The sequence below is a fragment of the Anneissia japonica genome, unplaced genomic scaffold (assembly GCF_011630105.1).
Source record: "Anneissia japonica isolate Jap-2015-1 unplaced genomic scaffold, ASM1163010v1 scaffold287835_len3118868_cov185, whole genome shotgun sequence".
Classification (NCBI taxonomy): Eukaryota; Metazoa; Echinodermata; class Crinoidea; order Comatulida; family Comatulidae; genus Anneissia; species Anneissia japonica.
In genome coordinates, this window is record NW_022737223.1 from 1,303,078 (window position 1) to 1,330,521 (window position 27,444).

General features: G+C 34.1%; 1 protein-coding gene and 1 long non-coding RNA gene across 2 annotated transcripts; one reads left to right on the forward strand and one right to left on the reverse strand.

Moving 5' to 3' along the window:
* Positions 1-1,245: 1,245 nt before the first annotated feature.
* LOC117117170 (thiamine-triphosphatase-like) lies at positions 1,246-8,643 on the forward strand. Its single transcript, XM_033261391.1, has 2 exons — positions 1,246-1,806; positions 7,728-8,643. Exons 1-2 carry the CDS (start codon positions 1,281-1,283, stop codon positions 7,838-7,840), a joined length of 639 nt encoding a protein of 212 aa, XP_033117282.1. The 5' UTR covers positions 1,246-1,280; the 3' UTR covers positions 7,841-8,643.
* LOC117117173 lies at positions 4,562-25,321 on the reverse strand. The gene is made up of 3 exons (XR_004446864.1): positions 25,270-25,321; positions 7,070-7,109; positions 4,562-6,357 (listed from the first exon to the last, which is right to left on the reverse strand). It is a non-coding gene; the product is annotated as an uncharacterized LOC117117173 (long non-coding RNA).
* Positions 25,322-27,444: the final 2,123 nt, after the last annotated feature.

Here is a 27,444-nt window from a genome sequence, read left to right on the forward strand (position 1 = left end):
AGTCAGGCACGGCATAATTCGCTAATTATTTCCAAAATGGCAGAGAGCGCTGATAATCAATGGGCATGCGTAATAGGTGTAAGACAATTTACATATTCTTTCACCCACTAATGCCCACTGTCAAATATTTACTTTAGCAAACAACACCGCCCATAAGAAAACAATAATTCCAGCAAATGGTTAACAGAAATATAAACCTTTAGCAAAGATTGATGATACAAAGTAATTCCGTTGCAGTGCTCGAAGTTGAGTGAGGGGTGTAAAGAGAGATCGGGAAATCCTCATCACTGAGACAGAAACAGAAAACCAAGGTTAATTCCTCCAGCGAAAGTCACTGATGTGCTAAACTCATTTGCATAAAGCCAATTTTACCCCAGACCCCATTTTATCCTACGACTACGTACTGGTATGTATCCTAGGTGTATGATTCAAATGATGCACATGATAGAGCAACAGTGAAGTGAGTGGTGATTTTCTAATAACATTCAGCTTCACTGACTGTAGTGGTGGTAGAGATTTATTTCGTAGAAAACACGCTTGAAATAGCCGCAAAATATTACGCGACGTCAATAGCGTAGACAGATCACGTGGCTGTAATGACCTCAGAAAACCTATGAGTGAGTTGCAATAATCTCTTGTCGCGCGTCCTGGCGATGAACTTAATTTGAACTTTAGTGTGAGAACATAATGATATGGAAATATTGTTGGCATCTAACTAGTTTTAATATAAGCGAAAGATGAAAATTTGCATAACTTTCATGTTAACTGTTAAGCATTGAATCCGCTAGTCGGGATCATCTTAGCCCTGTGTTAATTACTTTTGCAAACAGCTACATGCAAATGCGTCTGGCAATTCTGGTCAAGGCCAAAGGAAGTGACGTATTGGGGAAGCCACATGAAGAGAGACAAGTTGTAAACAAACGGTAAAGGCGCGACAGCAAATGAAATCGTTTTTACAACGCACCGGGACAATTGCGTTTTACATGATATTACCTCCCAAAAATACTTAGTTCAGTAGATAGACAAACAGGATTGATTTATAGTACACTTGAATCTGAAAACACACTACGAAAACGATGCATTTGTGCTAAAGCGCCTAAGCTAGGCCAGGCCATCAACGCAGAGCAGAAACGAGACTGACTGAAGACAGATCGTTCGAGGTACACTGAATTATTCTACAGCCTAGGCCTAGAAATATGTGCATGTTCCTTCCGAATTAATCTTTTGAGAGCATTCATTGTAACAAATGCACAATCTACATCAAGAACTACTACTAGAAAATGGCCTTAGAAATTGAGAGAAAGTTTGTAATTCATGAAGACAGTGAGACCAAATTAATAAAGGCTGGAGCAGTATTGAAAAAACATGTAACCTTTACAGACGCGTATTTCGATACAAATAATTATGACTTATCTTTAGCTGATACATGGCTTAGAAAAAGGGATGGGAAATGGCAACTTAAAATCCCCCCACGGGAACGTTGCACCAGCTTAACCTGCCAGTACATGGAGCTAGATTCTGACATGGAAATCGCTTCATCTTTATTGCACAATTTTCCCATTCTTGCCAACGGTTCTGAAACTGGTGCAACGATGGTTGAAATCAGCCAATGTCTTTCTGAGTTTGCACGGTTTACTACACATCGAACAAGTTACACAATCCATGATTTCCATGTGGATTTTGACAGGACAGATTTTGGATTTGAAGTTGGTGAGATAGAGCTTATGAATGATGATATTCAAAGGGATGACGGTGTTGGCCTACATCTAATGGTAGAAAAGGTAGACAAGTTTGCATCATCAATAGGTATGAATGAAAGCAGTGTTGGAGATTTCAATATGTTCTGTGTGTTCCCTTGCAATCTGCCACTGAATGACACAAAACACAATAAACATCATCACTTTTCACAAACAAGTTTATTTTGGTACTTATAAGGTATAGAAAGTCCACGGCATAAAGCTCAAACATTCCAATAAATAATGTAGTCAAAAATAATTGCAAGAAAGAAAAAGATTAAGAACATGTTCCTCATCCCTCCTGAACATCTTAATTTGGAGCTGTCTCTTTTCACTTTTTCATAATGTGTGCTTAAAATCGTCTCGGATTCAAATGGCCCAAATCTGTACAGTTTATCTAATCACAAGGGGCTTGGGCTCCACCAGGGGTTTGTTCCTAAACTTGGTTGGTCTCTTGGAAATTGTCAGCCCCCTGTCGGACAGCTTAGGTCCCTGTTAGCAAATCCATCCACTGCCATTTTTCAGAAGAAAAAAAATCCCTCATACAAAAAATAAAACTCTCTAGACATGAACCCTATTTTTGAATGAACATTATAATAAAACAGATAAAAAGTAATTTCTCATATAGAGTGAATTTTATAATATAGAAAAGTACATAAAAAATATATGCATAATGTAGTTTTGAATTTATAGCTTTCTTGTTATGTAACTTTGAATATTGCTCTGATATGTTTATAGGGTGTTAAAGCAAGCACGATATTGTTATGAGTTTTGACACTACATGTATTTGTATTTTCATCAGAGCTTGCTAGGTTTTCAGGGGCCCTAATTTAAGAGCAAGGGATTTAGTCATTCATTTTAAACCCTAGAAATTGCATTGCAAAATTTTTTTTATACCTTGTTCGGTTAATTTTATTTTTAGAAGATATCAAAGGATGGTGAAAAAAAAAAAGAGCAAAATGGTTCTAACAAATACATCTAGCCAGAGGGTAGAATAAAAATAAAATTTTATTGATGGATGAAAAAATGTGGGTGTGTGAGGTAAAAAAGTAATAGAGTATGCCCTTAAGTACCTATTACATTATTGCGACTGGAAGTAGGACCTGGCCTCTGATTGTAGCCCCTCTCGCACTATCTCAACGTATGTAGCCCTGCAATCGTACGTCATGGAATGACCACCAGCATGAACATTTTACCTTGTTTCATTTAATATGCATGAAAACACCTTTAATAGTTTGGAAGCACATCGTTAGGACTCGGTTCTCTGCCAAATGACTATGACACATGTGAGAATTACTACGATCAGACTGGCGACGTTGAAAAACTGCAGCCATCAAAGGCTTTGGATTGGATTTGTTCGGTGTAAACACCAAGGATAGCCCACGAAAGTCTAGAAGAAGACTTATTTCCACTGGGGTCCTTCTGGTGGTGATTGGGCAGTACACCGGGAGACAATCCCCTACTCTTTTCCGAAGAGTGTACTGCGTTCTTTAACGTGCACATGGGCCATAATGCACACAGGACCAACGGCTTAAATGTCTCATCCGAAAGACGATGTGCTATTGTAACTTGTATTTCAGCCCTCTAGCTAAAACACAAGGAGAGGTAGCGATGGGAATTGAACCGGGGACCTACAGATCTTCATGGTTCCGCGCACACACAGTGGCTACCACCAGATTAGCCGACTGACCTAAGCTGCTCTCTCTAAGACCATCTCCCCTGTCACGAGCAAGTTGCTCTTAGCAGCTCTCACACTATCACGACCTGGCCACCACAATACTGGTCGTTGTAGGTCATGTACCAATCGCAAGTTAGGTTGTGAAAGTGTGAGAGTGGCTTTAGGACCTCGCTCGAGACCCTATCACAAGTAAAGTTCAATAGTCAGATACACGACAGCAGTAGGTCTTAAGCTCTGCCCACACTATGATGCGCATATTGTAGAGACCTCTATGCGCTTACATTATTACCCCGCGGATCACTGGATCAAGCACATATGGAACACACACTCAGGCCACATGGGGGAATTCCATAATGTTGCAGCTGTATTCAGCGCAGGCTGAGTTTGAACCTACCAGGTACCCACTTGTACTCCTGGGTGGAGAGAGACACCCCTCCTAACATTAAAAAATTGTCTTAAGCGCCTCATTTGAATAAGCGCCCCTCGGTGTTTATTCATTTTTTAAAACAATACATTGTGATTGATTTTTTTAGCGAACGATAATCTAACTAATCCTGAGATTGGTTGGCATGATTTGAGCTGTAGAGTGGATTCACATTTTCTTCTGATGTTAATTTCAAGATGAGGATATTTTATCCTGCACAGATGAGAGCTCGACCTCCCTGGACAGTATCATTCCAAATTTCCTCTTCTTGCATTTGTCTACTTCTCTTTTTCTTTTCCCAATTATTTGCACCTTTAGCACATTTTCATGTGAGTTTGCAAGAAGCCTTGCAATGATCATGCTAATCTCAATGAGCAGCAGATGGCCAACAAGCTTGCACCACCACCACCACCACCAATTTCATCTGATGTTGAAACACACAGAATTCTTGTCACAAGTAATCTTTGGTTTTCGGATTTCCTTATATAATGTTATTTGTTTTTCAAGTTCAATGGGAACTTGGATTTTCCAAGTTCCCATAAGAACCCCTCAATTTTCATATATTTCCATAAGCACCCTCAATTTCCACTCTGTTTTCATAAGCGCCCAGTTTGAATAAGCGCCTCTCAAAAAGGGCAAAAAATATTTTAAGCGCCCGGGCCATACCTGGGCCCTGTGGGTGAATAGGTTTCTATTGAACAGGTTACCCACTGTAAAGAAGAAAAGAAAATAAATTACTAAGATCACAATCCATCCCTTGTTTTACAAATTGACTTTTTATTTATTTATTACGCTTCATCACTGCACAAAGAAGAAAAACACAACGGACAGCAGCGAAAAGGAAGGGATGAACAGGTGACAAGCACCTCTGTCTACATCCCCCCTTGAACAAATAACCTCTCAATCAAGGATACAAGAAAACAGGGAAATATATATATATATTTTTGAATTACAAAATAAGATAATTACTGTATTTAATTATTTATTATTAGATGATATAGAAAAATATAAAATATATTATAACTTAATTAAATTTATAAGGTTAAAAATCATAGGTTTTGACCATAGACAATTTGCTGGTATGATTATTTTATTGATTGCAGCATACTGTATAATGATAACACTTTCATTCTAGTTATATGTTTAGCAAAGTTAATATAGTACACATATTTTACATAATACATAAGCATACATTAATTATGAAATACAAGATAAATAATAAGTAATTAATATTGAAAACAAGAACGATACAAATGCATAAGTGCAGTCCTTTTAAATACTGTAAATTATTAAATAAGTACCACGCAGCTTATAACATTTGAGACTTATGCTTATTCAAGGTGCTCATTCGATCATTTAACATGCATTTGATTCTGTCATGAGATTGTTTTTCCTTATTGCATAGACAAACTGCACAACACCAACCATAATTATATAATTACACAAATAACCTCTAACATTAACATATGAGAAATGAAAACAAAAACGATATATCCATGACAGGAATATTTTCATAAAACGGATTGTTCAATATCCAATTCTTAACTTAAATTTATGGTGATACTCAATAATATTAGTTTATACCTTGTTCTAAAACATTGTGTGTAAGGTGAGATGTTATAAACTATGCTATCATCTCACCTATTTAAAGTAAAATTATCTTTAGAAAAACCAAAAATAGACTTTTCCTCAAAGTATAATTGATATACAAAAAAAAATAAGAGTTGAAAGAATGACATAATTATACAACTTGTGTTCATAGAACTGGAAACAAAAACTACTTTTAAAGTATCATTGATAATATCTTTCAAATTGGTTGTAATCCTGAATACATTATGCACTGATTAAACATTTTTTCTGAAGATTATAAAAACATTATATAGTTATTATTCTCCTAGTTATTCTTACAATGTTCTTATTGTGTTACACATATTACACATATTTCTTATAGACCCTTTTAGAAAAAAAACACATACCCCCAAAGGACTTAAGTTTTATCCTTGATCTCACACTAAATTTCCTATTTTCAATGTGTTAAAAGTATTGAGGATGACATGTACCAAAAATAAAATGTGTTATTTTATCATGTGTTAGTTTTAGTTAAATTGTAAATTTTGACACATGTGATTTTGAATGTTAATTATACTCTTCTTGTACCATACTCAATGCCCCAAATCACTGGAATATTACTGCACTAACATTTTGCATGAATAAACCAAGATATATCTAATCTAATATCAATTTTCATACAGCATCATGAACTTGTATGCCGTTTAGTAGTTTGCAATAGCTGAAGATTGTACCTACACCATTTTATATAGGGCAGTGGGCACTACTTCATTTGTGCCATATATCTGCTCAAGTATAACATAATAGTGAATGCTTTGATAAAAGAACATGTTATTAAATGCATTTCAACTCGGACTCCATGAGACAGATGCTCTGGTCAATCAAACACGATTACATCATTGGGAAAGTCCCACCACTCTGGAGAGAAACTTTTTGGTGTTTTTTGCCATCTAAAAAAAAAAGCCACAATCATAAAGCAACATCAATGGTAGAAACATAGGGGGGTAAACATTTGGCCCTGACATTGTGTTCCATGTTTCTAATATCCTGGAACTGTCCTTAAACATCCTATTTTTCAAGAAAGAAGATAAAAATGATAGAATTGGCTAGGCCACTAGGCCAAGGTTGGTTACGCCTGGTTTATGTTTTCTAATAATACCTTTAATTTGACTCTACATTCTTGCGTAGTGTCTACAGTTAATGTGGTAAGTGGTTTGCTGAAAGTCAGATCTGCCGAGAGGGAACCAGTATTTTAATAATGATTGAATTACCAGAGGCAAACATTTTGAATTCGTCTGTCACATACTCATTATAGTTTTATCATGTACTGCGCTAGAAATGGCCGATGCTTACTTTTTCTTGTTTGTTTAATAACAGTTTAAAATTAGAGTACAGCTCAAAATTCAACTCCAACAGGCCAAACCCACCTCATTTAAATTAAAGCCGCATCGCATCCACTCACTCCATCACAGGTTAACGGTAAAAAGCTACCGTAAACACTCGGCTTAAATGGAAATAAGAAATCATAGACAGATATCACTGGCTTTATTTTATATTTTGACGGCTCGACGTTTTAAGCCAGTGTTTTTCTGATGGCAAATTGAAGTAGGCCCATGCTATTGAATAATGAGAGTGATAAAGAAATAACCTAAAGAATATTACCTCTACGTTAGCGTGTATACTTTTTATGTCATACAAAACCCTGTAATATAAAAGATGAAAACAGATTGGTAATTTCATATCAAGATATTCTCTTAATCATTAAAACATTTGCGAGAATTTGAAAACCTGATATGTTGAAAGGAAAAAAAGAAAATTAAGCCCAAGTTTATCTAGGTATTAAAAAGCAATACTATAGCAAAGCAGACTGATTATCAAACTGGATCTGTTTTTTCAGCTTTTAGTTTGGCATCTCATTCCAACCTCTATACAAACAAAATATAAATATATTAGTTGCATACAGTAATTCTATAGATATGAAAAAAACATTGTTTAGTATTTAACACAATTAATTTTTTCTCTGATCATTTTTTAAACTAATTATTAATAATAATAACTGCAAGTAATTATTTTTTTTTTTTTTAAATATAGAAATAGCTTTAAACATTATTTGCCAGAAAACCTAGTTAATTTGAACACTAGCCAATTTTCTTTTTCCTTTTTTTTTTTTTACCTCATAATTATAAATTAAAACTTTAATATGACATTGTCGTCCATGTAGTACTCGGTAATTTTGAACATTTTAAAATGTCTTTTAATGTTCAAGTTAGTGTTTGACATTTAAAACTCATCTTAGGTCTTTGTCCATTTTCTCCCCCAGATTTTTCAACCTCAGAACGAGTTATAGGTAAGGTGGAAGAGTTCTTGCAGAGATTCAGACCAGAGCATTATGGAAAATTGGTGGCAGCAAACATCATGGGCAACACAGTGTAGAGATGCCTACACTATTACTTTTTTTTTTTAAATCAAATAATTTTTACATATTATCATGCTCAATTAAACAGTTATATAACAGGGGCGGATCCAGAATTTTAAAAATGGGGGAGCACAACTTCAGAATAGGTAAGTGAGTAACACAGTACTGATATGCATTGAAATTTTTAAAATGTTAAAACAGACGGGCATGTGCCCCCCCCCCACCCTACTGGATCCGTCCCTCAAAATAAAGCTTTCTGCCATTACAAGTTTGTTGACAATTTCACAAAATTTATTTTATTCGTAAAGTGAATAAAGATTTCCTAGATTTTATTTTTAGAAAGCCCTGCCCACTAGACTATTAACATTTTATTTGACAAAAAACTGTTGTATACAGTAGTCATGATGTTCCTATACTGGCGCGGATCAAGGATTTGAAAGGGTGGGGTTCAAAATGTTTAAAAAAAAAAAAAATTAAAAAAGGGGACCTCCACCGGCAAAATTTTGATTCCTAGATGGCCGGAAATAAGCTTTCCCGACTTCTGGGGTGTTTTTTAATGGCCTTTTTAAGTTCTTCAATAATCAAGGTCTTGGCACGATTAGCTCCCGATCCGGATACTAGGGCTCTCGTGAGAACCAAGCCTTAATATTTTGCACTATGGAGTAAAGTTTACTCCTTGATTCTTCAGACTAAAGTCCTGTCCACACTATCAAATTTGATTTGACAAAAAGATGTGACATACCTAAATATCATCATGATAACATCACATCATGACCATATATAGGCACATCATGACCATATATAGGCACATCATGACCATATATAGGCACATCATGACTATATATAGGCATATCATGACTATATATGGGCATACAACAGTTTTTGTCAAAGAAAATTTTGTAGTGTGGACAGAGCTTTAAAAAAGAAAGAGAATTATAGCCTGGTTCTCACGAGAGCCCTAGTATCCGGGAGCTAACCGTTAGCACCTGCGCGAGAACACCTGATCGGTTAGTGCTAACCGTTAGCAGTATCCGGATACCGCTAACGGTTAGCAAGTTGAACGCGTTTCTATCATCAACCAATCACACCTACGTGTTTACAATTTCCTGTTTCTTATTGGCCAGTGATTCGATCATCATATTTTTGGTATCTGGATCGGGATTTTCTCGGATGACGCACGGCAGCTAACGTTTAGCAGGATCCGGATCCTGCTAACCGTTAGCAGCCGTGTGAGAACATAGCCAATATCTATTCGTTCTTTTGTTACTTCATAAACAGTAATTAACTTTGTTTATTTATGTGCAGTAGTGGTGTACTTAAGATAATGGTGTTAATCAAATTATTTCCTAAAAGACGCACTCAATGGTGTAAACAGGAAATGACAGATATACAGAGTCTACTTAGTTTTATTCGCAGATGCTCATTAAATTTTGTATCAATTGGGTATTCCAAGAAGTTAGCGTAAAGAATTACTAGATTTCCTCATGTCCACACCACTTGAACACAAAATTAGCAATCCTCTTTTGAATTTATGCCTAATTCACTGCCTTTTGGACTACCATATTAGATATTTTTCATTTAAAATATATTTCTAAAAGTCATATCCTGGTCTTTCACCCGAGGAAAGGCAGGTGCGTAAAATAGAGCATCATGTAGGGGGCAGGCTTATACCAGAGTAATTAAGGTAAATAAACACTTCTTTCAAATTAGTGCCTCTCTTTAATAAGAATCGCGGCAATGCATCTTGCCTTGATATTCTGCATCATTGAACTGATTTATCATGGACAACATAAATTATTTTCATACCTCCTTGATAAAGCTAACATAACAAGTGAGATAGGGATGATCAACAATTGTTTGCTAGAACACAAATCTGTATCTGTCGTTAGGGTAACTTGGAAAACACCACTCTAAAAAAAAGAAATATTATGGAAGCATTTTCTTTATTAACTGAAAGCCTCCTGACCTACACATACTATACTAAGACTTGGTTAAAACTGTGAGTTTACTTTGTGTTATTTTAAACTTCTGAATTATCATGGAGTTATTAATTTATATCACCGTTATATTCCAAGTTGTGTTGTGTTAGTTAAGCAATAAATTTTCTGAACGCTTTGTTGAGTGCCGCTGATTCAAAGGCTTCAAAAGCTTCCACAAAATAAACTAATTACTGCCTAATATCTACCACATGGTAGTTAGGTTTCTCATGTCCTTGAAACTTTTTACGTCTGTCATTTAAAAAAAATTCTTTGTTATTAAGTAATAAAATAATTCTTTTTAAATAAAGAATAGCGCATATCCGATGGTGGACCTAGAACTATTTTGTAGTATTGGACACTCTTCTATCCAAACTACTCCAGGCTAATAACCGGGATTACTTAAGTAAGGGATAGGGTTTCCTGTGGGAACCATAATTCCGAGAGGAACCAAGGTCCTAGAAAAAAGCTGTTGTAGAGGTCAGGGCGTAAACCACAAGCTGAAACATTTGAGCACGTCAATGATGAATTTAATCATCATTCGGATGGGTTTTTTTTTTATCAGAGTGTTTTGCTCGAAAAAGGGGTTCGACCTAACTATAGAAACCCCCTTGTTAGCTACAATAACAACTAAGACTTCTGTCAAAATATTAATGGATAGTTCTGTTAGGCCTACAGTTGAAGTCTAAAGGGGGTCTATACTCGAGGCAGTTTAAGCTGAGGGGCTATGTTGACCTAACGATGTAATTCAAGCCTAGTGATGCCTCAGCAAATAGGTACTGTGCCAGTCCCAATATTGTACAGAAGCAGAGAAGATGTGGGCTGGACCAAAAATTCCCATAAAATGCAAATTAAGAAGGCCATTTGTTCTCGCTCTGTTTTTCACTATTTCAATAGCAAGAATCATTTCAAGCAACTGCTAATATTGAACAGCATTTTGATTGTAATGGAAAAGAAAATAAAATTATGATTATTGTTATATATTAAAATCTCTGTTCTCACTTTGTTTATTAGTTGTGATGGCTATTTTGAAAGAAATTGAATTTGATAAATCATTTATGATTATTCTTGATAATAAAAAAACATCAGGTAATACAGAAGACAGTAATTATGAATATTAATATTAATTGATATTCAAAGGGCGACGTTGAATTTAAAATGTCTTGTTTTAATACCGTTATATGATTGAGAAAGGAATAATAAATGCCATGTAAATTGACAGAGTTGAAAATATTTGCATTTGCGGACATTTTATGAGATAAATGGAAGGGGAAAGAGAATGAAATGAATAGACACATAGAGGAAAACACAGGAAAATGTGAGGATTTAGAATACACAGAAACACAAAGTACACTTGAAACATAAAAATTAATAATTTTATGGAAATGTGATCATGTGAAACTTATAATATTGGACAGAGGAGAAAATGTACACAAATGTTTTTGTTGGAGGACACTCACTAATGGGGATAAGGTGTAGAGAAGATGTTCAAATGTAAAAGTTGAAGGAAGGAGTGATAGAAGTTAAAGGAAAGAGGGATATAAATTGAAGAAGAGAAAATCATTGGAGATGATCATGATTTGATATATTGATGGCCTTAACAATGTATTTTCCCCTGAATTTTTATTTTAAAAAAATTTAAATACACTCATTTCTGTTAGATCATAATGAGCTAGTTAATTTCAAAATTGAATTTTCTGGTTTTCTTGTCACTTACATTACATTGAAAATGAAATTAAACGTACATTAAAATAAAATTAGGTGCTGATGTACAGTGGTATATCTAGGGTGATGTGGGAGACAAGTTCCTCCAAAAATACTTGTTCGCCCAGTTCCCCTCCACACCCCCCCCCCCCCCTGCAACAGAAAATGTTTGAAGCTAAAAAATCACCTTATTTTGTGAGCTAGTCCCCCTCACCTAATCATCAATCCCCACCTCCCCCCCCCCCCTCTCCCCCGCAGAATTATCTATGGCCGACCAAGTCCCAAACCAATTATACAGTTACTCAATATTAAAATTTGGGAACAAAAGCTATTCATCTGTAGATGAAAGGTGGAATAACAACGGTGAAAGGCCTCGGTGGTTATAAAAACAACAACAATGCTCATAATCTTATCTTATTCATATGAACAAGCCAGAGGTAACAAAAACTTGAATCATGGAATCTACTATGCATTGTTCTTGCCCAACAAGGTGTGTGCTTGTATCTAAAAGCGTTCCACATTTTCTATATGGGCACATTTCTTTGAATCACTAACACATATATTTACTCATTGTTTGCAATTATATTAGTTCCAAAACATGTAATAGGCCTACTTGTATATAATATGTCAGTTGTAAATAGCACATCATGCCTCTATGTTTTTTATAGTATTGCCCTGGATATTGGATTAACCACCTATTGAACACATACTCAGCTCCCTGGGAGAAAAATTCCACGTTGTAGCCAGTAATTAGTGCATTAGTGTTAGGCCCAGTTACCTACTAATGTATTCTCAGAGGAGAGAGACAACCGTAGGTGAAGCTTGTACAGGGACACAAGCAAAATTTGCAACACCGTAGCCAGCTATTAGGACAGTTGGGACAGTCCACATAATTTTTATTATGAGTCCACAAAGAATGGGTCCACTTTTTAAAAATGGGTCCAAATTATGTAATTTTATGCATAAAATGGGTTCACTTTTTTAAAAAGGGGTCCAGATTTCTCATACTTAGCTTAAAATATGTAACATTTAAGAAAATGGGTCCAGATTTTTCGTATTTTACCAGCCAAGATTGAACCTAGGAATTTGGGATTGAAGGGGGAACAGTTAACCAACTAACCATAACACTAAAGCCAGGCACTCGCTACTTTGTACGATGGTCGTACGACGGTCGGCCAACGAACTCCGCTAGATGACACAATACTATCTGCTGATTGTTGGTGGCAGTCTGAAAAAATTGTCATTAAAAACAATCCTTTGCGCAGGCATCACGGCGTTCCGTTCTCCATAGAACCGCATCGGCCAGATGATCGTTGGCCGCAATGAGTGCCCGACTTAACAGAACAATGGTTCGCTGATACCACAACAAAATTTAAAATTATATATTTCCAGATATATGTTACTATACTCCTAAGTAGTATGTATTTTTCTTATTCAGATTACACCATATTTAAAAAGAATGTAAAATAAATTTATTTCCTCATACCATAGTTATCAGGTGAATAGAATGCTAACCAGTGTTGGGCTCTAGGATTTAGGAGTAACTAAGATATCTTACACAGGGTTTGAACAATTTCAGTGGAGGCTAGTGGGGTCCAGCCCTCCTAGGGTCCAGCAGGTTAACCCCCGGCTCCTAGAGAGACTCTGCAATTGTTAGCCACTTTAAGCTATACCAAGATGTATTATAATGTGTTTTGTCCACAGAAGTCTTATCTAGATTTTTAAGCATTATATAAAAGATTAACATTATTATTTTGTCCAAGTTGTGGCAAATAGGTAGTGTTAAATAGGTAAGAATTCTAGGAGAATTTCTTTACTTTCTTCTCAAAATTTACATTTGCACAACACCACACATTATGTCAGGGTCTGGTTGGGAAATGACTTGTAAGAGAGTTGGGACCTCTGTAACAATTATAAATATATGACCTGTATACATTTAAGGGTTACAATAAAAAAAGAAGAAGATTATCTTACCTATCATATATACTTATTAAGTATATGGTAGATAACAAATCTAGTGATATAATTAAATTATATCACTAGATTTGTTTTGTTTTTTTTGCCACCTATTTTCAGTTCTATGGCCATGTACATCATGATGCATGAAGCATACTAGCGAAAAACAAATTGGCAATAACAAATGACAAAGCAAATTTTGTGGGGACACCTATCTCAAATAATATGATACGATAAATATTATTTCAAATGTTCCTGAGAATTTAGAAAATTTTTGATGATATAGATGATAAAAATGAAATAAAGGGGTGGGAAAATTAATTTTACACATGTATAGAGCTTTGTGATAGAGTTGAGTGATAATGATGATGTTGATGATGATATATGATTACAATTATTGTAACAACAGCCTGGTTCACATTGAAGTTAAGTCACTTATCTAAATCTTGAAATATGATACGATTTTCCCTAGTTGCCAAGTTAGAGCCACATAAACAGCCAGCCAGCTTCGAGGCCGTTTATGTCACATGGTGGAAAGGCTAGTTTAATAAAACGTCTACTGTATTTTACGAACCTCTAGTACCAAGGGGTATTCGTTAAAAAAAAAGCTGAAAAATTCGTAATCTACTGTAGATCAAGTGTCAGTTTCCACTACCTAGCCTAGCCAACCACTACGAATTAACCGACAGTGCAGCAGCGTGGTCTATCGCAATCTAGTAGTAGTGGAACAGGTCAAAATGGCAAAAATCAAAAATACTTGGTCGATGATGCAAAAGGTAAAGGTCATTTGTAATATCGACTATTCGTAAAACGAAAATTTGCTGGGTTTTTACCCATAATACTGTATTACAAATAATTTCTGAAAACCAGACTAATGAGACTACTTTGCTGCTGTTGTTAGCATTGTTGGAGTACGTTGTTGCCAGCCAGAGGATGATAATGGTGGTACAACACAACAACGCTGGCTTAGATGCCTACGTTACGTAATCATGTCCTTGTAATCCAAGCCGACTTTACCGTTAAGCAAGTTAATTTACTGTTATTCTAGTGAAGTTAAGTCACTTAACTTTAAGTGACTTAAGCCTTTATCTAGCTATAATTGACTGGTTTAAGTCTAACTTTTAACTAGTTAAGTGGATCTAAATCTAGATAAAAGTTCGACGTGAACCAGGCTTACAACTATAATGATGATAATGGTAACATTAATAGAGATAATAAATAATCTTGATAATGGTATTAATGATTAATTAATTAACTTCGCTTGGGTTTGGTTCCATGCAAGCTTTAGTCGGGGGATGTTTTTGACGTATATTGGAGAGTCGCTTACAGCGCTTCGCAACTGAAAAGAAAGGCGCTATACAAGTAACAAGTATTAATAAGTTATAATTTTTATGATATTAAATAAAAGTATAATTTTGATTATATTATTACATTATATGATGATTATTATCAAAGTTTTAAAATGATAGTTATATTCATGATGGTGATAATGATGACCACAGTAATTATGTATTTATTACTTTTTTTTTACAATTTAACAATATTTTGTTTTGAGATGAACACAATAATGATGATGATGTTAATGATGATGATAAGGCCAAAACAAATTAAATGTTTTTTGCCCTAATAAATAGTGGCGGGTGGAAAATATTTTTTTTTTATTTATTTATTTTTTAAATACTCATCAGATGGAATAAAAATGGGAGAAGACTATGAGTTATAATGTTTATTTATTTATTCTGTCTTTTTACTGCATGCACTTTTAGTACTTGAGTACTGTTTTTCAAAGTGGTACAGTTACATATTAACAAAAGTTGAAAAGCAATGCAAGTAACATAAACATTCCTAAATAGATATACAATAAAAATAATTATGAATTAAAAGAGTTTTTAAAAGATAAAATAGTCCTGTCTATGAATTGTGTATTGTGTAGTTGTTGTACATAAATGAAATATAGCAATATAATACATAATTAAGTTAATAAAATATAATCATTTTATGTAAATTGAGATCTGTTTGTTTGGAAGACCTAGTATTATATCGAAGGTAAAAAAAGTTGATTTGCTAGCAATGTATGTAACTATTTTTACTTTCAAGGCTATTGATTTCAGTGAATAAAAAAATCGTCTACCACTAAACTTTTGATATAGCTCCACCCTCAACTCGTGGCTTATCTTGAGGCATTTCTATCAATGTAATATTTTCACATGCTCGAGAAACATAGTTTTAGAAGAATGATTATATTTGGATTTAATAAGCAACAAATATTTAATGTCGTACTGCATGTTGCATCATAAAATATTTACTTATTCAATAACGATGATGATAATAATAACCATAATAGGTCATAACTGTTTATATTTTTGGCCCTGTTTCTGCTGCAAAACTTAACCATTTTTTTAAATAACCGTTACCATTTAAATAACCGGTTGAAATCTCGCAGTACAAACAAGCCCTGAGAAATATATGTCTATTCTGTTCAATCATAAAAAATACTTCAATACATCGATGATGTCCATGTTTAAAACATCAAATAACTTTTATTCTATACCAGATATATAGCAATAACTAAGATATATGTTTTTCAGTGGCATGAGGATAATTACAAATAATTCATATGAATTTCGCTAATTGTAAAGCATGATATTTGCGACGTATGATAGCACAAGTGATTGATAGAGATCCTCGACTACGTATGTTCTGCGTCCTAATTACTACGATTTAAAACTGGCCCAGAATAATAAAACATTTTGAAATACATGCCAATGCTTTATCGTCCTCGTATATATTTTTATATACATATATCTAACCATTGCCTGTGTCATAACGGTTTGTAAATATTTGTTGGGAATTGGAAAAAAAAAAACCTAGAAGTAAACTTTTACATTTAACCTGAATCAGATTCTGACAATAAAATGATTGTAAAATCGTGTTGGGAATCAGAGCATGTTTCCAATGTACTCATTCTGGTCGTTTTTCTATTTTTATTACTCAACTACTAACTACAACAGTTTTATTTCATAAAAATGCGTTTTAACCTTAATCAAGTATATCAAAGTGTATAGGCCTATGTAATACGAAATTATACTCTTGAGATTGTTTTGCCAACTGTATTTTATTGATCAATGGGAATACTTCAGTTATATTACAACCTTTAAAAGCTGTTTAGATTCTGAGCATTCTTCTATCTTTAGCAAATAGAGACTAATGTATTATGGAACTTACTATGTCAAAGATCAGATTGAATTGGAAAACAAGGCAGAATATAATATATGGTAGGGCAGGTTAAAGAAGGGTGGATAATAAATTTTTAAAAAGTAGAAGACATAAGTTCATTTTTTGAAATACGACATTTTTTTTTTCACTTTTGTAAATCAGGGTGAGATGGAAATTTGTTTGTTGTGGAATGGAACGTATTAAGGCCTACTCAGAATCGTACGACACAGCCAGATGCGAAATATCGTCGGGGACGGTGTTTAGGTCGTCATGTGATTATTAAACATATTATGTCCCTGATGCAGACCTATCACGTCTGTGTTTAACTCACAGGCGCGATAACAAATTGCGTCGGGCTAGGCTGTATGACACTATCTATGTCGGCCTTTAGTCTGCTACAATGAAATGCATTGCAACTACATATATTCTGATAGAGCAGAGAAGGTTGCACTTTTTTAAAAATGTTTTAATCCAATCATCAGGGTTAATAACATTTCAAATGCTTATATATTATTTACTGATTGTCCTTGAAGCTATATATCTAACAATATTTTCATTGTTATTTTAATTATATATTCCTAATGTACTAGCGTGCTTAATTGAGACAAGGAAATGAAAATACAACCTTCTTAAATTTTGCTTCGAATGTAATAATTGTTTGTTCAAACATACATCTCTTCTTTCGTTAACCATCTTTGCGTGTAGGATTTTAATAATAAGCTAAAACGTCATTTAACTGCGTAGTAAAAATTCTTAGTACAGAGAATTTTTTTCCTGCACATAAATTAAATTTTATTTTAATATTCATCGCATGATAACCCTTGTCAGGTTGAGTTTAAAACATTTTGCGAACCTACATAAGTGAAAGCTTTAAGTAGAAAGAATTGTGAGTGACAAGATATTTAAGGCTGAGTATCACTAATATAGGCTGCATTGTATAAGATATGCTATTTTGTTTTTCTAAATCTCAGAATATAAAACAATTTTACACACCGTTTTATTGCTATCACAGTAAGTACTTAAGATTATATTTTTAGGGAAAACATTGAGATGAGTAAATCAGGTCTATATATGAATGAAAGATATGATGATAATACTGGATGTGATTTAAAACAATTTTCATTCAGTTTTATAGGCACTAGGGCCAAGGATATGCCAAAAAGTGAAATTAATCACTCTTCAAAGTGGCAATTCCTTCAGACAACAAACAATATGCTGAAAAAAAATTGTGTAGTTTATGTGTACAAAACTTCCTGCATGTCCATTCAAAACTGGCGACGTTGGGCACTTTTGAAGTTCTGGTAACACGGACAGAAGCCATTAACGCTCTTTGATTTTGATCTGTGCAGTTGCATTTGGGTGCAGCTTATCTTTCACCGTGGTGTCGCACTTATCTTCGCTGTCTGGATATCAATTGTACCAACTTTTAGCAAGGTTTGAATTTACTTGTGCGAAAGTGACAGTGACTTCGTAAGGAATATTTCAGAGGTTCTGTTAAAGTTTAGCAGATATCCCGTTAATTTTCTTTACTGCTTGAGTGTATTTTTGTTGCTCTGCGAATTATTAGTTGAAGGAGAGCCTGGGGAGAGAGAACCTGGGAGGGGCACCCTGGGGAGGGGACACTGGGAAGGGGACCCTAAAGGCAGGCACAACATTTTTCTGGGGAGGGGGGCTGCACCCCAACATTTCTCTTAGATATGCCACTTTTCCATCCACTGGCCCATAATAACAGCTACAATGTAGGGATATATCAGTCATCGACATTATAACAATAACTAAAAAGGTAGTCATATATATATATATATATAGGTCGGATAAAGTGATCTGTTAGTTCTACTTTGAAAATCGTGCACTTTTTATTTTGCAGGGTAAAATTCATCTACTGAGTTATCATGTACGGGAACATTACTGTCAAAAAGATATATCTCTATCAAGGCCACATTTGAGGAAAAAATCTCAAATTTGGGTGAATGTCAGAAAATGGATATTTCCTTTTCCTAAGCTTAAGCTTAATGTCAGTGATGGAACGTGCACAAGAGAATCGAGCATGTATCTCTCTGGTCACATGACTACACACATTTAGTCAGATGATTACACCACCTGATCCATCTCGGTTAAACTTTCTGAAGCAGTTGGTTGTACGTCAGATCTTATATGCCCTCATGAATCTTAGATTTCCCAAAAATTGTATGCTGTATAGATATTTCATTGTTATTATTCTCCATAGATACATTATGCCTTTACGATTAGTGTTAATTTTATGATTTCTATACTTATAGGTGGTCAGTACATGTAATGGTCTCTAGTCCAAGAATGAAAAAAAACTATGGATGATAGATCTCAAGTGTAGACTATTCATTATGTTTCTATGATATGTTACAAAAAACATATCTCAATTTTCATTATCGACAAGAAACTGTATAGAGTTTGTGGGTGTAATTAATACCAGTATATGTGGTCATTAATTCTTATGTACATGAAATGTTAGTTTAGTATCCTACATTTTTTAATTGCACTTTGATGAGAGTGGAGAGGAGGGGTAGCTCGCTGGCATGTCTAGGGGTGCGTGGGAGGTGGTGCTGCACACCCCTACAAAAAAAAAGCTTGCATCCCCAGTTATCCACCATTGGTAAAAAAAAAAAAATGGAGCAAAAAAATCACACTCAAATAGTTAAAAATCACCTCATATTACATTATGTTGATAGTGCCCCCTCAATTAATCAATGAGCACCCCACTTCACCTTCGCACACCCTTGTCAGATCCATCCCTCCCCATTTCAAGACTCAAGATATGCCCCTTGTGCACCAAATTTATTGATTCAGAATCCACGAACACCTTTAAAAACCGCAAGGACTCAATGTGATAGATATGGAGCTAAAAAGGCGCCTAAATAACGCCTAAATAAGTGCTTGCCTTATTATTTTGGAATCATGGATTCAATTCCTGTGAATAACCAGAATTCTTCGCATAGCTAAAACCAGCTCCACTTATTACAACAAAAGGACAGGTAAATATGCAGTGGCGGTGCCAGCAGGGAGCAGGGGGGCTTAACCCCCCCCCCCACCGGTCAGGTCAGGGCCCCCGCCGGACAGAGCTCGTCGGGCAGTCAGACCATAAAACATATAAAAATAGGCCCACACCAAGCCAACACATGTCTGTGACAGTCTGAGAGTGCCATTTTCGGCCATCCAGAGGTTGATATTCTTTTTAAAAATCTCAACCCCTTCCTCCAGCTCGAGCCTATGAGCTCAAGTCCCTCCCTGTCAGACAACTTAGCCCCCCCAGAAAATATATCCTAGAGCCACCACTGTAAATATCTGGATTGTTAGAAACTGTTTGTTTTCCCAGCCACAATATCAAATGCAAGGAACCTGGTCCAAGAAATAAACAAATTAAATCTGAATTTGTAAAAAAGGAAAAAAAAAAAAAAAAAAATCCTGAAAATAGCAAAAGAAAAAAATCTGCAAAGTTAGGAATTTTTTCATGTTATCGGGGAGCAACATAAACAAAAATATCTTTGAGGAAGGGGAATGTAATGCATTGTATCTCGACCCTAACCTCTTCACATTAATTAATGTAAAGGAATAACAATTTTGAACTACCTCTTTGTACCCCCTTTTACATATTACTCACAGATTACCGAGTACCCCTTATTACAAATCCTAGATGCACCGCTGGGATAACTAATCAGATTAGCCGTATCATATCTTTCGTTCTACAACGTAACCCTTCAGCTTGGATGAGCCTAATTACTGATTTCAATTAATAAATTGGGGCAACGGAACTGCTGTAGGCAGGTACCCGTGATTTCAGAGTGTTTTCAATGGTTTTCTTTATTATTCATGTTTGTCTTTTATTCACTTGAGAATAAAGTTTTCATTGACCTCCAACTAAAAAAAAAATATTACTAAAAAAAAATATTCATTTGAAGACATGTTTATGATTCATATCAAATGATTTGATATATTTATATAGAGTATTTCTCAAAAATGTTGTAATTACATATAGTGTATAAAATCTGCAATAATAAATTTCTTGGAGAAGTGGAAATGTGAAATAGGGGTTAAAGTAAGCTATAGTAAGTATACACCTAGTGTGCTGTTAAAATATTTAATTTTTTTTTAAATCTGGAAACATTCGAAAAAAATCAATTAAAATGTTGATTTGCTCATTTACAATGATCAAATAATGTTATCAACTAAAATAAAACACAAATTAAAACAATTTAGTTATTGGTTTAATTCTTGATTAAAAGCTTAAAAAAAAAATATTGAGAATAAGCATTTTAGGTTTTTTACATTTAATATACTCTTAATTGGGGTTTCAATTGGCACGAACAGAACATTGAACTTGTTTCAAAATGTTCTTCATTAATTAATGATTTTGCGATCAACAGGATAAGAGATTGTCATTGACTACAATAAGGTCACGTTGACAGACTTCAAGTGCATACAAAAAACAAAACTGAAATACAAACTATAGAACCTAAGCAAACCAGACACCACAAAATTAAACTGAAAAAAGAAGAGAAAACTATCATATATAAAAAAAAAAAAAGAGAGAAAAGGTCATAATTTGAAATACAGTGACCTAAAACCTTAGCTGTAATTAAGATATATTTCAAAGTTTATATAGCTAGCAAACCAATTTGAGACATTGTTTTATTGTTCATATCGATAACAATAAAATTCTGGGTTACTCTAATCTAAATGAAAATGAGGACAATATTAATTGTTTTTTAATGACACTTTATGAACATATGAAAAAGTTATAGACTTAAGTAAGATATATCTTGATGGTGTTTCATGACAATGGTTATGAACCTGGCACGCTTATACAGAGAAGTATCAAAGCGGTGTTTCTTACAGTTGACGTCCAAGATCTCATTTCCCGTGCATATGTTCATGGTCACTCTAAATTGTTCCCCCTTTGAGATTATTCTCCAAGCAGGAAGGTGTTCAATGCTCGCAGCGGACAAGTATTGTTTTCACTGTCGAGGGCTGTGCCAGATGGCAGCGGGCATAGATCAAGATGACAGCTACGGGGCCTATAGAGCCAGCAATGTGGTTGCCTTTCACTCAAGACTTTAATAAGTAAAATAATGAAGAGGAAATACTTGTTAATCTCCTGTACGCTGAATCATTCCGTCATGTTTGTCAGTCTACCCCAAAAGAAACGACATCAACCAATCACCTTACTCCTAACGCTGTCACTTTCGACGCGTGATGACAGATCTGATAAAATTCAACCCACTTCTATGGTTGAATTTCTTTTTCAACATCGATTTTCTCTCAAATCAAAACTTTAAATAAACATTTGGTGAATTGGCAAAGGAAATAAAGTAAAATGTTTTTTGGTAATTTTTTTTAAAGGAGAGTGTATTTACAATGAAGAAATTCTGTTAGTTAGACTTTGGCGTATTGTAATGATATCAACATGTACTTATGAATTAACTTAGATCATATTTCACTTCACTATTTCCTAGTAAATAGACTTATGCCTGATGTTTGAGTCAATTTTATATTTTTGTCTCTTTCCTACATATACTTCCCAACAGAATCAGGTTGACAAATATGAATATCGATATGCACTAAATACATTTTTTGAATACCTATATTATACATACATAAATTTAAATCAAATCAAATATAATTATATATTTACTATGATTTCCCACCTGTGTCCTAGAAACACTTTTCTAGCTTAAACTCAGCTCCACAATGTGTGAGCATTTCAGTTAGTTGTATGACAAAGTGTCTGGGAGTTAGATCTCCGCGCATATCCTAAAGACAGACAATATGTTCCTATTCGAGCATTGTAATTATCATGAAGAAACATAGGCAAAAATCATGCATACGTATTTGGTAAAATATTAGTTTCATATCCATTTGATAAAAATTACTTTGCAAACATTACATTTAACTATAAAAGCATTATTATATCTTCCTAGGTTTTTCTTTAATAGATATGAAAATGTTAATGTATCTTAAAACAACCATGATATTATTGGTCGAAGATCAGGTGGCTTCTAAATCATTATCCTTGCTTTTGTTCCATAAAATATTAATCGCTGTTTTACTTTAAAACCCGGAAAAAAGCTTTCTTGATGCTACAAGAAATTTAGCATGAAATATAAGATTTCTAAAAGAAAATAAAACAAAGAAACTTCAGCATTTACTAATAATACAAATTGGAGAAAAAAAGAATTCCAAACTCATGTTTTTGACAAAATAGGTTTTTTAAAGTTATTGCTAATAAAAATGTAAGTATTTTATATGTGTTAAAATCATTTCATTTGACTTCTAATAGATTTATGGACAATAAAATAGTTTGCATCTTGGAGATACTAAGTGAAAAAATGCTTTTTGAATTACAGCTCTTAAGATACTTGCATTTAAAATAGTATTTTGTATCAGCAGAGTCGTGTTCATTCGTTCATTCCCCTTAAAATGGGATTTTAATTCTTTTACCGTGTATTTCGCTTTTCATTTCATTTATTTCATTCGCCATCAAAATCACAAATACAACCCATTAGAATATAGCATAGAATAAGAAGGTTAAGATGAATGCCAGTTCTACTGACCCAATGGGATTGTCAAGAGGTAATATTAATTGCCGTTGAGCAGCTCTTTGGAGGTTTGGAGGGAAAAAAGGTCTCCAAGAAAAACCAATAGGGACACAAATGATCAATAATTTCATCCTTAATCATTCTAGTATTAATATATCGTACTTATTGGTTTTTTTTTTAAAGTATATTTATTTGTTTAATACAACACTTTCTAAGGCTCTGTGTTGCAAGTTATTATATTGTTTATAAGGAATACCAATAGCAAAATGGTGATGTTTACTTACTTTTAATCTTAAGTAATTACTTATTAAGCCTTATGCAAAACCAAAAATATTTTATACGCAAGAGTATTATAAAATTCAACCAAAACAATATCGACAAGCAAGCAAAAATTTGTAGAGATGGATGCATGAGACAACAATGTTCAGTCTATTTAAATTTTGGGAGGTGGAAATGTGGTATGCTTAGAGAAACATAATGCCAAAACGATAAATTTCCTGACTAATGCCCAATAAAAAAAAATATTAGTTTACCTAGGCAGGAAGGGAATATTTTTATTCTTATTTTGCTAAAGCCAAATTATTCTTGGATTGTTTGCTGGTCCATTGGTATGCAAAGTAGAATATATTATTAAGATAATACAAATAATATCTACTATTTACTAAAAAATGAAAACAAAAATTGTTTTTTTTTCAAGGGCCATAGAAGACATGCAGGTGAGGGTGATAAACTAAATAATTTTTATCATTGGGCCTAATTTATATCAAAATTGTTTTTACCCCCTGTATTGGAAAATATTGAATCTTCTCTTGTAATATACTCCCTTATCCCCTCTGCCACCTGTATGCACTGAAAAATCTTTCATCTTCCCTTGCAATATAGTTCCCTACCCCTTCTGCCCACTGAGGGCCTCATTTGTAGACTGTGTAGACATTACATTATAAACACTGTATTAAGTGATTAATGGGATCCAACAGGTTAATACACACATCACATATAACAGCCGTTAAGCTATCAACTTGATGAATAGCGTTTGGGCCGAGCATCGACAAATGACCTCCATTGTCTAAGCATTCGAATTTCCAATTCACCTAGATTTTATTTCTGCAGAGATTTTGGCATGAAAATTGACCTGTTGATTCCAAATCCCCTTTGGAAATACAGTAAGAATAGCCATATAAAAGAAGAAATCCCAGACCACTAAGTAATTTCAGATTACAATCCTACAACAATAAAAAAATTATCATAAAACAAATCCACCTCCCAAGACCCATAACTTGGAAAAGCAAGTTCAAGGATCACCTAATCTGGATGAAGCAATTAAAACTATAAATATATTTTAGAATTATAAACAAAATATTGCATATACTATTGCAGCGGCAGCATTGGGCGGGGTCCGGTGGGGGGGGGGGCATGGTTGAGGAACCCTGGATCACCTGTCAGAGAGAAAGCCAATGTCATCTGGAAACATTGCTTTGAAAAAGCAATTTTACAGTCATTAGAGTCCTTAAAGTTTGCTCCAACATTGGTAGGGTAGGTAAGGTAGGTGCCTTCTCATGTTGGGATCTTGGACATCTCAACAGGGGCCGGAGACCCCCTGATTGGGGCCTTGTACTCCTCATCAGGGATCCTCTGGTGCTCCACTGTATTATTATATTTTCAATTGTGAATCTATCTGGAAACAATATTTTCTTGTTTTGAATTTATTTTTTTTAATAATTTAATTAACGCATCATTTTCTTCTGGTCATGGCAGGCCATCACATCAAACATGCCCACCATGTGATGCCTACATTAATACTTTATTTTTAAAAAGAATAAATAAAGTGAAAATTAAAAATTAAGATAAAATTTTAAAAAAGTAATTATGCTACATAAAAATGACGCCAGTAAGTTTATGTGCATTGTGTTTGGTTTATTATTGATAAAACAGTTCTACAATTATCACTACTACTGGCAAATTATATGAGATATAACTTTGAGACACATTAATGAAACAAAAATAAAAATTATAAATTTGTCTTACCTGCCACAGGTATTGAAGCAGTAAATGTTGACGATCAGGGAGCAAATATTAATCTGTTGATTAATCCAAATCGGACACAGTCAATTCCGAATTCACAACAAATTTTCATGATAAATTAGAAAGAACAGGTAATGCAACAGAAATCATTATACAGTACACTGCCAAATTTGCATTGCAATTCAGCATATTAATATAATCTTTTGACACGTACTAAGTAATTCACATCTAAGATATTCTACTTTTTACAGCACCGAGGAATACTGGTTTCAAGATATAGCCCTAATATGAATTAAAACCTTTCCTCAAATGTGCTTAAATTTTATAATTTAAAAGCATGCTTCACAAACAAATTTATTAATTTTCATTAGAGTATTATTCTAGGGGTGAAAAGTTAGCCTAATTCTGAGCTCTATTAATACACCTCACCCTAGCCCGTTCCCCTGGATGTCAAGGAAACCCTTCAATTTTGTCCTATTATATAGATTACTGTGTAGGCAATATGTCTGAAGAAGTCATGAATGCAGTTTTGTGTATTAATGTTTTTACAATTCTGCCTTTTAATTTGTACAGGGATGACTAATGTATCCAAACCGGTAAGAACTTTTTAAGCTTTAAAAGCAAAAAAAACCATCGAAATTTTGACAGATATTAAATATATTTTTATTCTCTAAAGCAATGAACAAACTAGTAACACATACAAACAAAATAAACTTGTAGTGCTCTAGTGATGAAATTATATTGAAAGTGAAAATCAAAACTTACTTTTCTGTTCAATTTTATATCTATTATATTTTGTTCCTAGCAAGGAATAGTTTGGTATAACAAGATAATTTTTAAAAATGTATGAATCAATCAATAGTTAATCAATCAATCAATCAATCATAAATATGAAATATTAAAAGTAATATTATTAAAAAATGTATAATCTGTGATGAAGTTTAATTAAGTAAGGCCTAAAAAAATTGTTTGTTTGCCCTTCTTTTAAGATACTCATTAGATGGAATAAAAATAACCCACAGAGGCCTAAAATGGCAATATCTTACAACAGACAACAACTTCAGACTAATTTGTAGGGCATCTGGAAAAAAATAAAGATAAATTCACTCACATTTTTTTTTTTAATTTGTAAAGAAAAAAGCTAAAAAAAGGGGGGAGGGGAGACAGAAAAGTTGATTACTGCGCCACCAGCTTGAAGCGGATGGCAGGCTCAGAATTGCTGGAATTGAGATAGATTACATCACGCAATTGGCAAGGTCTTTGGACTCATTGCTGGTACCTCATCAATGCTTTTTTATTTATGTCATTGTGAAAAGGCCCTAGAAAAAAATGTCTTTGGAAAAAATGTGGACCTTTCAAAATTTTTTTTGGGGGGGGGGTCGTATGACCTTTCCGACCCCCTCCCTTGCATACACCCATGCTGTTATGGATGTTTATCTGACACAATTAATGTAGTACTGTGAAAACAGATGAGACATAAAGATCACTATATAAGAATAGTTAAGAATTTCACATTATATTTGGAATTTATAGTAGCTTAAAGAATAACTATTTTTGTTCAAATTTTCAATTGAAAAGCATTAAGTTACTTAAATATACAAAGTAGGTTAATTCAAGTGTATTGTTTAAGATTCAGAGAGAATAAGGACGCTACTTCATCGAACACCAATCTTATTTGAAATTATTATTTTTAGGCCAAGTAGGAAAAGCAAATTAATGTCATAAAAATTTGTTCTCAACACAATATAAATTTGTTACTCGCTGGATTTAATTAAAACTTTAAACTTCATGCACACGATCCTACAGTGACTTTTCGGACATGTAGGTGTGGATAATAGACATCCACACCCACCTCGTCTCAGTTTAGGGATGGGTGGTTGACCCAAATGCATATGGCCTTCTTCACCCGCATTTTGAAGTATTTGGGCTCCCTGTTGAAAAAATATTTTTTTTAAATCGCCTTTTTGGTTGGCAGTGAATGGTAGCACCAGTGGGAAGGGGGTAAGCCAGATTAAAACAAAATTCATCGCAGGGAAAACATATTCTATGTACTTTTTTAGATTATTGTCTTTCAAATTCTTAAATTATTAAAGCTTCCAAGTGCTTAGTACCCTGGACCACATCTTGGAGGTTCTGGGTGGCCCTGCTCACTCCAATCCTGTCAAGGAAATCAGCCCC